The sequence below is a fragment of the Xenopus tropicalis genome, chromosome 6 (assembly GCF_000004195.4).
Source record: "Xenopus tropicalis strain Nigerian chromosome 6, UCB_Xtro_10.0, whole genome shotgun sequence".
Taxonomy (NCBI): Eukaryota; Metazoa; Chordata; class Amphibia; order Anura; family Pipidae; genus Xenopus; species Xenopus tropicalis.
In genome coordinates this window covers 112,877,200-112,891,691 of record NC_030682.2, presented here as the reverse complement: position 1 = coordinate 112,891,691, position 14,492 = coordinate 112,877,200, and the positions used below count along the sequence as shown (strand labels likewise).

General features: G+C 39.7%; 1 protein-coding gene across 3 annotated transcripts in view; it reads right to left on the bottom strand.

Moving 5' to 3' along the window:
• Positions 1-14,492, bottom strand: part of mapre2 (microtubule associated protein RP/EB family member 2) — a 74,900-nt gene that overhangs the window by 36,958 nt on the left and 23,450 nt on the right. The window contains exon 2 of one of the 3 annotated variants that reach the window (XM_012964294.2): positions 10,065-10,191. The exons of 1 other annotated variant lie outside the window; for it this stretch is intronic. Coding sequence is in view for 1 of the 2 variants with exons in the window: in NM_001126931.2 (NP_001120403.1) it covers positions 5,283-5,401 (119 nt within the window). In the remaining variant the exon portion in view is untranslated. 3 annotated transcript variants of the gene reach the window in all.

Genomic DNA, 14,492 nt, shown 5'->3' with positions numbered 1-14,492 from the left:
TAAGATATGTTGCTGGAAAGAACAGGCCTGTTTTACGAGCAGGATGGGACACGCTCTGTAAACAGTTTTGTTCCCTATGGCCCCTGTGAAGAAAGCAAAAAAGAACAAATCTGTATGTGTGTTTCAGAGCAGAATGGATTGCAGATGCTTCCCATTTTTATTTTACAGGTCACACTTGTGGCTACTTATACTATAGACTCAATGTGCACACTGCTATTAAGAGAACTGTATAAACATGTTTAACACTCTGTCTATCAAAGCAAAGTGCTAAACACAAAGTAGGCCAATCCCACATGTGGCGAGATATAAAACAACCAATCAAAATATGTATGGCTCATTTTGTCCTCTGCTAAAATTGTGAAATCCCTCCTCATCTTGTGTTAATTAGGAAAAAAACATGTGTTTTTAATTTCAAACCTTTAACACTGGAGATGGAGATTTTTATATCATCTACATAACTAAGTGAATTTCAGGAAGGTTAACGTAATTATTTAAAAACATACTTAATATTTAGCATTTTCTTACTGGCTAAATATCTGCATATTACATTTGCAAATTTTTCAGGTACATTATTCAGTATGCAGGCAAATATCTGTCATATAAAAAGCAGCTAATGTACTAGCGTAGAGTCCCATTTATTACCTAGTGTATGCATGTACATACAGTCTATTAGAAATGTGCACTAATGCACCTACAAAGATGCTTTGGGCAAAGGCTTTGGACTGGAATGGCACTTCTACCCACTGGTCAGAATTGGGGTACAGAAACCTTTGATAAAAAAGGTTGAGAGGGGCCAAAACATCATCACATAAAGCTGGAGTATGAGTGGAAGTGTATGCTAGCCCTTTGCAGTTCATAGTGTATTAAGGGATGTCATCAGCATTTGCCTAAAACTTTTGTTAGTGACAGTGATGTTGTTGCAATACAAGTTCTCAGTGAAACAGTGGTTGAGCAGGCAGCTGCAAAGCTAAAACATATCTGCAGGTCTGACATCTAACCTGTAGGTCATAAACTTGCTAGAACAGCTACTTCATAACAAAAATGAAATAAAAATTCCTAGCATTGTGGACATTCTGCTGAAGGGAATGCTGCAAATCCATTACAAGTTCAACTGTAAATTATACAGATCTTAGCATATATTCTATGGCCCCTCTGCAAGGTATACCTAACAGGAAAACTCACACAGCATTATATGGTGCTGTGCAAGTTTACGGAATTTTAATAATAGTTAACTGTTATGGTACTTGGAGTGAGGCGTAGGTAGCATAGTACACTTGTTTGCCACTGAGGAACTGCACACTTACTGGGGTATTTCCTATAGACTGGAGCTGGCCATTTATCAAAAAAGAAACTTTTTTGCAGAGAAACTGCAAACACTGTCACTTCACAAATAAGAATGGATTCCCAGAGCCTAAACCTCGTTCCATATTTTTTAATTACAATGAAAACAGTCACAGTTTGACCAGCGATGGTCTCTCTCTCAGGCACTAAACACAGGTGCTACCACAATGGAAAAGATGTACAGCCAGGCCCTGACTGGCAATCTATACATTTTGGCAAATGCCAGAGGGGCTGCTGTAAGATACCATAGACATTTACTATTTATTGGTCCTGTGGGGGACATTTGCACCTCTGTGTACTTGAAATGTCAGGGCCTATTTTGTATCAAGAGTCCAGGCCTTTGACAGAGATAGTTACAGGGACATCACAAGAGCAACAGATTAAAATGCAAAGAGCTGTTGGATGTTTCAGGTGTATACTCCAGCTCTGTGCAATGTGTGATTCACTTATCAGACCTAATCTAATGTGGTTTTAGTTGCATTTAACCAGTCATTCAACTAACTATAAGGCGACAGTGCTAATGTATGTGATGTAAGAATCTCAACTGCCACTAATATGACACCCCTGTGCTCCAAGAGCTACAATTCCAATTTAAGAACACTGTTGGAAACATTCTTTTTCCATTCCTCTTCTTAACTGACTGGTAAACATTCAGCATTGTGTTGAACGTGATATCACACTAAATTCTAGAAAGCTATGAGAAAAAAAAATATTAGTGTCACTACATATCCTTTTGTATTAAAACAATGGCTAATTTAGTTGTTCTTTACCACTAACAAGTCTATGTACACACAAGTTTGTATCCACTTGTTGCAGCTTAATTCATTCCTGTCATACTAGACAATAATAGTGAACCATGTGTGTGAATGTGTGTGGAATAGACTGCAAAGCATCCGCTTAAGGTTAATTGTTGAAAAGAAGCAAAGACTGAATGCTGGCTAACAAAAGAGCTTATTATACAATGTGTTTATGAAAGCAAGCCAAGCACAGTGTTATATATAGGAACACATTTAAGAAAGGGACTTTTGGAATAGCTGCCTCCCTGCCAAAAACTGAGAAAGCAAATATGGACGTAATTGGTTTGTCTGACTTCGTTTTGTGGTGATTTTTGTATATCAAGCTATCTGGCCAGCATCACGATGCAGGCCGTCTACTCAGATGCCAATGCCTGCTGAAAATGCAACACATACAAAAATAAGCATTTCACCATATTTAATGTGCTTTCATTCTCACATTCCAGCAGCCAACCCATTATAATGAGCATCCGTTTTGCCACAGGTCTGGCACATGTGAAACTTGGCACATCTACTCTAATTACACATAAAGGCATATTGTACTGAATACTGGTGAAATGTATGTGGATGTACCACTATGCTAGAGTATTCTGTTCTTCAAATAATAGGCCTGGCGTGTGGCACTGGGGGGGGGGGGGGGGGGGTAGTTTGCAGGAACTGTGGTACAATAACTGGCAAGCAATGCACAATGTAAATCAAAGTGAAATCACAGACTGTACAATGAATACCTGAGGAGGTGACAATACAATCCTGGCATAAGGCCAAGGAATGTCAAACAATTGCTCAACCAAAGCAAGTCTACAAGTAGTGTATTATGCTAAAGAATAACAATAGTGACATGTGAACGCCAACTAGGATATACAGCAGTGGACCTTGCTCAAAAGACCATACAATTTAATCTTTTAATAAAATTATTCCATATATTTAAAGCTCTATTAATTAGACATGTCATACAGTGCTGCATCTGCTTACAAACTACCAGTCCAGTTTGGTTTGTTGAACACATTTTTACTCTCCAATTTAATGACTAATGTATTCAGTCTTTTTACTGGGCAGCCATCTTCAGATATGCAAATGCACACTTCAAGCTGTTCACCAAAACAAGGCCTGCAGCACTGACAAAGGACACTGCCTCTTCCGACCCCTTCCAGTTCCCACTACCAAGCTCACCTTGATGTGGCCAATATATCGGCATGTTTCCCCTTTCTCAAAAGCACCAGGATATTTTTTTTCTGTACCAGAAATAGAAATAAATGCAAACGCCACAATGCACTGGCTCTACTACTGCAGGAATCCTGCAAATACATATCTCAGCTGTGGAGACATGGAAATGTTCTATCCACAGCAGAAGCTAGTTACCTATGGGTTGCTAATGCATTTGTGCACATTGAGATGTCAATATTTTATATATATGTATATATATATATATATATATTTAGAAACAGAATGCTATATAGTGATGTTTCCAGTATAAACACACGCAAAACTGTGAATGTCACCTTGAACATACACAAAAACAGTTCCTTCCTAAAACTGAATATTTGTATTTGCATCTATTTATTAATCAATAATAATTATAATAATTTTAAAAAAGCAAAACTAAAGCTTTTTTTCCACTTGACCCAGCACCATCATATCTAAATACATAAAACATACTATTAGTCATGCATGACAAAACTAGTGCATATGAGAATCATACATCTCTTTCCATGCAGGTGTTTAGAAAGCCATTATGCTTAACAATAAAACAGATGGTCTATAAATGCACTTAAAGGACCTCTGAGGCAGAAGGAGTTAAACCCAGACCTGACCCTGTGACCTGTGCAAACTAGGCTTCCACCAATGGACAACCGTGCCCCTGTAAAGTCCTAGCTGCTGCTGCTTTACCCTGCATGCAGGCTTCATCTTCACGCAGCACAGGCTGTCTCAGTCTCTCCCCACTGCCATTTCCTTCCTTTTTTTCTGCTCTGTCTGTCAGCCAAAGAAAGCAATGGCTCCATGCAGCCAAACAAGCAAACTCTCACTTCACATTCCTGCCCTTCCCTCCTGAAATAAAAGCTGCCATCTGAATGCTGATGGCTCTGCAAAAACACATTTGGGTTGCATGGTGCTCTCAGTGGAGTGTGCTTCTGTGTAACAAAAATAATGAAATTGATGGTCTTATTTTAAACACATTTTGTAACTAAAATTCCCCCCAAAAACTAAAATATTATATGAATGGAATGCTGTAACAAGCATCTCTTGCAGAAGGCAAAATCTTAGTGTCACACTAAATGGCAGTCCCATAATATACGATCTTGTTCAAGGCAGAAAATGGCCCCTTCTTTTGCTTTTTCCCCTATGAGCATAACATTCCACACATTTGAGAAAGCCTCCCCTGCTTGGACAAGGGCACCCTGATACAAATGTGCCCAATGAGAGTAGGGAGATGAGCAAGCAATCTGACTGCTCAGTAGAACATTCCCTCAGGGAGGCCTTTCGTTTACACACATTGCTTGGGTTGTGGTGTGTGTGTGTGTGTGTATATATATTGCTTTATATATATATTAAAATATTGCAGCACACATATGCATTTCAATCATACTGACCGACCTACATTTACTAGAATGAAAATGATGTTCATGTTTGCAGGGTCAGTAAGATCTCAAAATACCCCAGCCACCCTTGACCAATGAAAAGGAGGATGAGGAGACAGGCAAGGGTACAGCCCTGCAGTGAACTGGTTAAGCCCCAGCATGGCAAAGGCAGTGTCCCTGTAAGATTATGTAACAACAAGCAAGGATACAGGCCAGTCCCTCAGAGATCTTCACAACTGCAGCCCTCCTTCTCTCCTCCAATGAACTGCAGCTTCCATCATCCGGGCACAGGCAGTCATGTATCTGGATGCTGGAAGTCGCAGTTCAGCCAGAGCTGGAGAGTGGTTCCGTGGCGATGCCCAGGGAAAGGCTCTATGGCCCTGCAGTTGCATTATGGGCCCTCCGGCAGCCGTTCCATTACAGGCTATATAGAGCCTCGCACTATGTGATGTCAGTGGGTGCTGGGGGCTAAACAACAGATGGAGCGGGGCGATGTGACATCCCGGGTCTCTGGCTCCATTGCATTAGGACATCGATAGGAAAGCCCCCGCTTCTCCCCTGCCCCCATTACCTGTAGGAACGTTCCCCCCGCACCGTGTGCTTTCGGAAAGGGATGATAGTCCCGTTATCGTGAATGATGTCGTTGTTATTTTCTCCATTTGGGGACAGCGCTTGGGTCGGACCCGGCATTGGAGCTGTCCCGGTTCCGAGAAGAGTCAGTGGGAGAATGGATGGGAATCAGCGGAGTAGGTGTGCGTGCTGCGGGCAGTGTCGGTCCCTCCTGCTGCTGCTGCTGCTGTGCCACGGCTCCTTCTCTCTCTCTCTCTCTCTCTCACTCACTCGCTCTGTCTACAGCTTGACGTCAAAACAGCCTCTAGCAGCATCCTGATCACATGACCAGGTCCCTTGTCATGGCAACCAGCTAACTCCTCAGATCCTTACAGAAGGCGCACCGTAGTAGTGTGAGGGGGTCCGCACCAATGCGCGGAAAATAACAATCACAGTACGCTATAGACCAACCCAAGACAAAGGTGGGGGTGGCCAGAGAAACAAGCCCGCATCTGTCAAGTCAAAAGCACCAGCGACCACCTGATAACTCACCTCCCCCCTTCATTTACTCCCATCCCTCAGCACAACCCCTCCACTCTTCCTCCTCCCTCCCTTCCTCTACTGCTGCACTTACAGAAACAACACGGCTCTGCCTGGCCCTCTGAGCGTTTCCTCTCTGCTGCCTGCGCCTCTTTCCTACACAGCAGTGCGCACACACAGCAGGGAGAGGGCCGCAGGGAGAGAGCCGCAGGGAGAGGGCCACTGCTTTGCAATGGAATGTGCAGAACAACAAGCTCGTCTAGATCCCTAAATAATAGCATCACTTACACACACTGCTTCACCCAGCTACATTTACCTCAGCTACTGTCTTCAAGATGGGACCTTCATACTGAACAAGATGGCTGAATCACCATGTGACATAGTTCTGTATGTCACACCATCGGACATCCACAGAATGACACAATACCCCAGGCCAATGCACCCAGCAATATGACAAACACAGATCATTTAAATTCAATAAGATTTGGTGAAACAACATGACATTCCATAAGGCACACATATGCATGCCAACATACAAACATAATTCCCAGGCCTTTTGTCTCAGCATTGTACTGTATTAGTATAATATGACACCGACATGGTGCTATTAACACCATACCTCCCAAGGTTATTGTTGATTAATGGACATAAGTAAAATAAGAAAATTGCACATAAGAAGCCCTTGTGGTAACTAGAGGCAGGTGGAAAACAAGCAATGAAAACTAATTCTAAAAAGTATCTAGTATAAATAAATCTAAAGCAACTGGACTTGTTTAGTAATCATTGAAGACGTTTCACTACTCATCCGAGCAGCTTCTTCAGTTCAACTGACTGGTATGGGAAGTATGTTTATTGTTAGATTTGTGCCTTAACACCACATACTTCAAATACAAGGACCAATTTTACAGGCAAAAACATGGCTGTGCAATGGGTTCACCAGTTTCTCCCATTGTAGCAAACTTGTATATGCAGGAAGTGGAAAGGAAGGCCCTACTCACATTCAATAGAACTACACCAAGTCACTGGTTCAGGTATGTAGATGACACTTGGGTTAAAATCAGATCCAATGAAGTGGCGGCCTTTTCAGAACACATTAACTCAGTGGACAACAACATCAAGTTCACAAGGGAGGATGTCCATGAGAACAAACTTGCTTTTTTGGACTGTTTGATATCCATTCAAGAGGGGGGTATCTTGAAAACAGAAGTATACAGGAAACCCACTCACACGGATCAATATCTGTTGTTCGATTCCCACCATCCACTGGAACACAAACTGGGTGTCATTAGAACTCTACACCACAGGGCGGAAAGTGTGACAACTGATACAGAGTCCAAGGACAAGGAATGTAAACATCTCAGAGGAGCACTGAAAGCTTGTGGCTACCCAGACTGGGCCTTTGTCAAAACAGGAGCAACTAAGCCCAACAGGAACACCAAAAGGAATAACCGTCCTGAGGCAGAGAGAAGGCGCAATATAGTCATCCCATATGTAGCAGGAGTGTCGGAGAAACTCAGGAGAATTTTCAACAAACACCACATCCCTGTGTTTTTCAAACCTAGCAACACACTGAGACAAAAACTTGTACACCCAAAGGATCCAACACCAAAGGAAAAACAAAGCAATGTTGTATACGCAGTCCAGTGTAGCGAGGAGTGCACCGACCTTTACATTGGTGAGACAAAGCAACTGCTCTCCAAGCGAATGGCTCAGCATAGGAGGGCGAACACTACAGGCCAGGACTCTGCTGTATTTCTACACCTAAAAGACAAGGGACACTCCTTTGAAAATAGCAACGTCCAAATTTTGGACAAAGAAGACCGCTGGTTTGAAAGAGGTGTAAAAGAGGCCTTTCATGTCAAAGTGGAGAAACCATCCCTTAACAGAGGCGGGGGACTTCGACACCATCTGTCTGCTACATACAATGCTGTTCTAACATCTGTACCCCAGCAGTTTCAGAACTCTTCACACATCCATTCATGCAACTCTAACAAGTAACACCTGTTTGAAGAGTTGCATGATACTTTGGTAATCCTTTCAAAGTAACTCCACAGCATTCACACCTCTGTGAGTTTCAGATGTCACCTTTCTGAAGAGTTACATAGTGCCATTGTGATTGGATTAGTGGAAGAGTATATATGCTGAGGACTTCCCATACCAGTCAGTTGAACTGAAGAAGCTGCTCGGATGAGTAGTGAAACATCTTCAATGATTACCAAACAAGTCCAGTTGCTTTAGATTTATTTATACTAGATATACCATGACCTGGATGAATGAAAATCTTCATAGACATAATTCTAAAAAGGCATTTTCTGTTAACCTTCTCTTGATATATATTTTTTTATATATATTTAATTCCAGTTGTGTAGGCTGCAGTTCTGAGCAGACTCAACAAAATCACACAACTGTGTATTTCATAAATGTAAAAAATAAATAAATGTAATAAATATGTATTAGAGAACCACATTTAACCAATTCCAACCCAATACCTGACCTGCAACAACTTTATATAAACCAGTAAGTGACATCATCATAAATAAGAAAGTGACATCATCACAAACAACAAAGTCACCATAGGCAGGCATAGAGGCTGAAAGGGAGGCAGATTTAAGAAGCAGAGCAAAATGCCCAAGGTATCCCAATCCACAGCAAGCCTCAAGTTTTACACACAGTGGCTAATTGCATGGTATCATTTCAGTGACATAATATCCTCATATGATTTGCATTTGTTAACTTAGTTTTAACATTTATTAAATTATGTGACATTAGATGTTGGTTGTGAGAACACAAGGTCAGAATGAGATGTTTTTTTAATGGGAAATACACTTTCCAATGCAGAACCTAATCACAGAGAAAACAAACTGACCCCAGGTTTGATGTAAGATGAAAATGAAAGCCATTCCTGGTACATCTGGTCAAATTGGACCAAATTGCATATAATATTTGTAATTTTATTGCTTTGTGTGAACAGGCCCATCTGACTTCCAAGGGAGTGCATTGGCAGCAATTCTGCCAGTAGACCAAGGACCTATATAAAAATAATACACCCTTTGTAAGAGGCAAGTTGGCTAAGTTGTTTTTCTCCAAATATATTTTATTTTGCACTGGTCTGTGGTTAGACAAGCTGCTATTTAATAGTCAAAGGTGTATTTGCCCATTATTGTATCTAGTGTATAAAATATTTACATGAAAACACAACACTTGAACTAATGAAACATTATTTGCTTAAAGATAATCACTACAAATATTTGTAAACCATTTGCCAGCAATTTATATATATGTGTAAATCCATAATGCTGGCCAGCCAATAAATGGTTAAGTGGCTAGTGTCTACTCTGAAGGAGCAATTCATACAATATTAAACAATTTGAAATGCCAGTATGTTTTAGTAGTTGACAGGAATCACTTATTTTCATGAATAAAAATATACAAATATCACCACAATAGTGCAATGATACAAATATTCATTTGGCTATTCAATGTTTAGATTTTTTAAAGCGGCCATGCAAAGACTGAGACTTGTAGGTATTCAATTAATTGACCAGATACCATATAAATGGATATGTACCCTCTGGTATCCATAGTACATAGACATTGGTCAAGATTGTCGTACATGTACTAAAAATCAAATGAAACAAAATTTTACTGCAATCTAATGAGCAGCTTTATGTTACAGGACATCTATAGTCTGCAAAAATGTTACTTGTAGGGATGTGCTTATAGACATTTAGACATTGTACAAGCCATCATGTACAATTTTCCTATGACACCTACAATTTTGCCCCCCCCCCCCCCCCAGCACATAAACTTTATTCAGCAGCTAAAGTCAGGACAATCTGCTGATACTGCAAGAATTGGCAAAAATTCAGGTGTGAAACACAACTTTTATAAATGCTTAAAAATATACAGGTATAGGTAGGATCTATTATCTGGAATACATTGTACCTATGATTTTCTGAATAAGGGATCTTTTTCTAACTTGGACCACCATAAATTAAGTTGGCTAACAATCATTCAAATATTTAAAAAAACAAATAGGACTGTTTTGCCACCAATATGGATTTATGCAACTTAGTTACCAAGTACAAGTACTGTTTTACTTGTTTTATTATTACAGGGAAAAAAAATCAGAATTATTTGCTTAAAACTGAGTCTATGGGCATTGTGTAACTTTGTGCTTTCTGTATAACAGGTTTCCAGATAAGCAAACTAATCTTTTTGCCCATGAGAATATTTGTTAGAATTTTGAGCACTTGTTACTTACAGATATTTATAGAATACGAAAACCCAGAATCATCACCAAGTGCAGAGACAGGTCCACGGCAGGACTGCAAGACCTGGAGTGATATCACTTCCACCCTTTAGTGTACTCAGGCCTTGATGGATGCCTCCTACAGGAGAAATGCAAAACTGTGATAAGACAACTGTCACAAATCGAAAAACAGTATTGTAAACATATTTTTTTCTAATAACAGTATCCTTTATATTAAAAGTTGCTGATTCTGAAAGTAGTAGTTCTATTTTATGTGACAGTTTGGAGAGTCAAATACAAATATGCAGATTAAAAAGCATAATTTTACAGAAAACAAGTCCCATAAGAAAAATAAAATTAAGCAAATCTTTAGTCACTTCCACTTTAAATACTGACACCAAGTCTGAATAGGCCTATGCTACATACTGACAAAAATAACAGTTACATCATTAGAAAACTTAAATTATGTTCAATTCTACAAGTATGTGCCTGGCACAGCATGTCTTTCTCGCTACATCTTGCCATCAATCGGGTCCCCAGTTGGTTATGACTTGCACAAGGCTCTATTGATAAACTTACAATGCTCACAATGGAATATGTAGAGAAGAAGACATTGTGTGGCACTAGAGGCTTACAGGATATATATGACAATACTGTGATGATGGACATTTGCAAAGAAGATCATGAGTTGAGAAGTTACTTTTTAATCTGTAGAAAAACTACAGAGAGAGAATACAATCTCTTACAATACTTTTTTCAAAAAGGTTCTAAGGCCAGTTGTACATGGTGTGTTTTCAGTGTCTAATGCCCCAATCTGCTCAGTAACAACTTGGTGCCAGGCTAATAGTTCTTTCCCAGAAGCACAATTTGATGTGAATAGCCATGTCATAGCTATGCCTTTACAAAGGGAATTCCAATAGATCTAAGCCCACTATATATATACAATATATATACAAAATGCCTTTAATGCACAAAGGGTCTATAGAAATCAAAAGAAGACATGTCTGGCAATGAGATCTAAGTCCCTTATAATAGGATGCTACATAAAGTACTCAGATCCAAAATGTTGAGGATGATGTCCTGTCACAGACCTACAGAAAGTATTAAAAATTGTTATTGGGCAGGTTGGATTTATCTAATCCACCATGGGTCCAGATTTCTTGCACTGCCAGCATGTTCTTTATAATAGGTTCTTCTTGGGGCAACCTAGTTTGTCTGCTGGTTTAGGTAAAAAAAATCAATTTACAGTCATAAATATGCAGTTAAAGTAAATGTAGCACACCACACAGCATGTTTTGTATGCATATGTGGAACTGTGGTTAGCATTGCTACCTGGCATCTCCGAAGTTCAGTGTTCCACTATCTGCCAAAAGCTTGTGTGTTCTCTACATATTGTGTTTTTCTGGGAACCCTGGTTTCTTACAATACTCCAAAAACATAAAGGCAGGTTAATTTGCTCCTGGCAAAATTGATAACAGCATGTGTGAATGTGATGGGGACCTTACATTTTAAGCTCTACTAGGGCAGTTAATAATGTGAAGTTGTGGAATATATCTGTAATATAGGTTCTATAAATAGAGCATAAGTAAAAATATTGGTAAAACAGAAAAAAAATTGCACTTGCAGAAATAATTTTTTCCCATGTCTTTGTGCCAGTACCATTTGCTGCATACCCCAGACTGCATATAGTAACACAGTGTTTGGCAAAGCACTTCATTACATGCATGCTTTCTTGTCTAAATGTGGCGATTATGATGGCATCATTTGTTTTCATTTTCCAAAAAAATTTGGAAAAGGATTAATGTTTAAGTTCTGTTGTACCAGAAACTATTATGATTGCTCACCAGGATATGGTGCCAATATGTAATTCAAAATATACAGAAGGAGTGGATGTGTTTCTTAAAACCATTACAGTCGCTATCATGTCATCCACTGAATACAGCTCATAGCCTTATGTCATTTATATTACGATTTTAAGTGGTTTATTTATAGCTTTGAGACAAGCCTTTGCTCTTTATCTTAAGTGTAATACCAGCACTTATGTGAGCATACATGTTAAACTCATGGCCCTCTAGCTATAGTAAACTACAGCTTGCAGCATCCACATATAGTATACTAGGGGTCATTTAGAACCCAGTGGGGCACAAGAGTGCTCTAATCTATTGAGCATTTGCTTCCCCCTCAACACTGCGCTCTGCACTGAGCAAGGAATAGAATATCTGGGTTAGGACATGCAGTTCAGCCCTGTCCTTACTGCCTACCTTGCACTTCAGAATGACGCTTAAGATAGGGAATCAGGAGGGGGGGATTCCTACATGCTTTCCCATACGTGCTCTTTTAGAATCTAGTGCTCTAGATGCAAAGCTCAAAAGCCTGTGGCTATTCACACTGGGCTCTAAAATACTTTGTTGCAGTTTCACTATTTTAGGATGGCTGCTCCTGCTTGGCCAAGCAAATAGATTATATGTAATTGTGTGTAACTCATTATGTTGTAAAAAACGATTTTTGTACATCTTTGTCAGAGTCATTCCAGAATAAATGTTACTGCATTGTATGCCTAAAGAAATGCAAGTTGTATCAATTATTGCCTGGTATAAAACACAGAGCAACACTTTCTGCTGGTGACAGAGAAAAAGATAACATGTATCCTCTTGATGGAAATAATAAACTTTTAGCCTACAGAACACTAGTCAGCAATTATTTTATTGTAGCCTGTTTGCACTAATGCTGTCTTTTCATTAGCATCATAAAAATGAAGAATGAAAAATAGTTTTTTTGGTAAAAACCTTAAAGAATTAGGAATGCCTCAGGTATCTTTGTGACTTTTTTTTTATGCTATCAATGCTCTATACGGCTTAAAGGAGATGTAAAGCCAAGAATAAAAATAGCATTTGTCATTGACAAAGAGACTTCCCTTTATCCCCCCATTTACCTTCTAGACTTCTATGGTGCTGCCCTCCTCCAGTTCTAAAGGAATGTAGAGCATACACATCACTTGGGGTCTTGTACTATGCAAGCAACACAACACACCCCAAGAATAGCGCCTGGAGGGCAAATTGGGGTTGCACAAAAGCCATAAATGAAGCTGGGCATACGTGTAAGAATCAATTCAAGAGGATCTTTAAGCCTGATTTGGCCTCCAATGCACTGGGCCAAATCAGGTTAATCCAATTGTTTGGTTCCTTGTACATCAACGTGATCATCATAGAAGCCTGTGGGGAACCATGAGAGGAATCAAGAGAGGAATACATGAACAGGGCATTAAGTGCCTTGTCTGATGTAATTTTGAGGAAGTAAGGAAGGCTCCATACAGGAGCCATAAGCTACCGACTTGGTCTGGCCAAATCTCAGATTTTCCTGTGTACGGCCTGTTTTAGGTGGAGTACAGCTGCTGTATATGGCAAATGACCGATCAGCCCTATGCCCTAAACTAAATAAGTGCATATAAAAGCTTTTGTGTACTTGACATTAGAATAGTGTTTGCCTGCACTTTGCAAAAAGTGCTGGGCAGATTAAAGTGGACCTGTCACCTAGACATGAAAAGCTGTATAATAAAATTCCTTTTCAAATTAAACATGAAACCAAAATTCACTTTTATATTAACACATTCAAACCCATTATAAATGCATGTAAAAATCCCAGCTGTCAATCATATTCTGCCTGCCCCGCCTCTATGCCTTAGGCATAGAGGCGGGGCAGACAATTACTTAAACTTTCCATTAAGCACTCACATTCCCCCTACCTTCTCACCATCTAATTGTGCAGCCAGTGCATGGGCAAGGGTATCAGGTCCCCCATTCTATCACATACACAAGATTTTGGGGTGATACAAAGCTTGCCTTAATAACAGTGCCCACAAAATGGCAGCTGCCTGCTAGCTGTTATTATCATTATCATTTTTATCATTTATATAGTATGTGAAGTTAATTTTGCTTAACAATCACAATAGAAAAGAAATTGGAATTATTTATTTGGGTGGCAGGTCCCCTTTAAGGCATTTAACTATTACCCCACAAATCTCTATGTTGTCAAGTAACCCCCCCCCCAAAAAATGACCTTTATTTTAAAGTTCCACTACACAGTGGATTTGAGTTATTAACCTTAATTTTATTGCACTCATCAGTCAATGGGGAAGACCGTAAAGTCACATAGGTCTCCTTTTTCCCACCTACCCATTCAAATGCACTCTGCCCATGGCACAAGATGCCCAACAGACATAGTGCTGCATATATAAACACTAAGAGGAGGAACAGTGTACCTTGCATCTTTAAATTTAAAGGTACAGCTTTTTTAAATAAGCCCTTTAACATGCCCAACGTAGCTGCAGCATACTGTCCCCTGTTCTCAGTGGGGAATAAGCACTGGAGTAAATCTTTTTGTAAAACAATATTAAATAAGCAAATATAGTGACACTCCTTCCTAGAATAATTGTGGCAACAC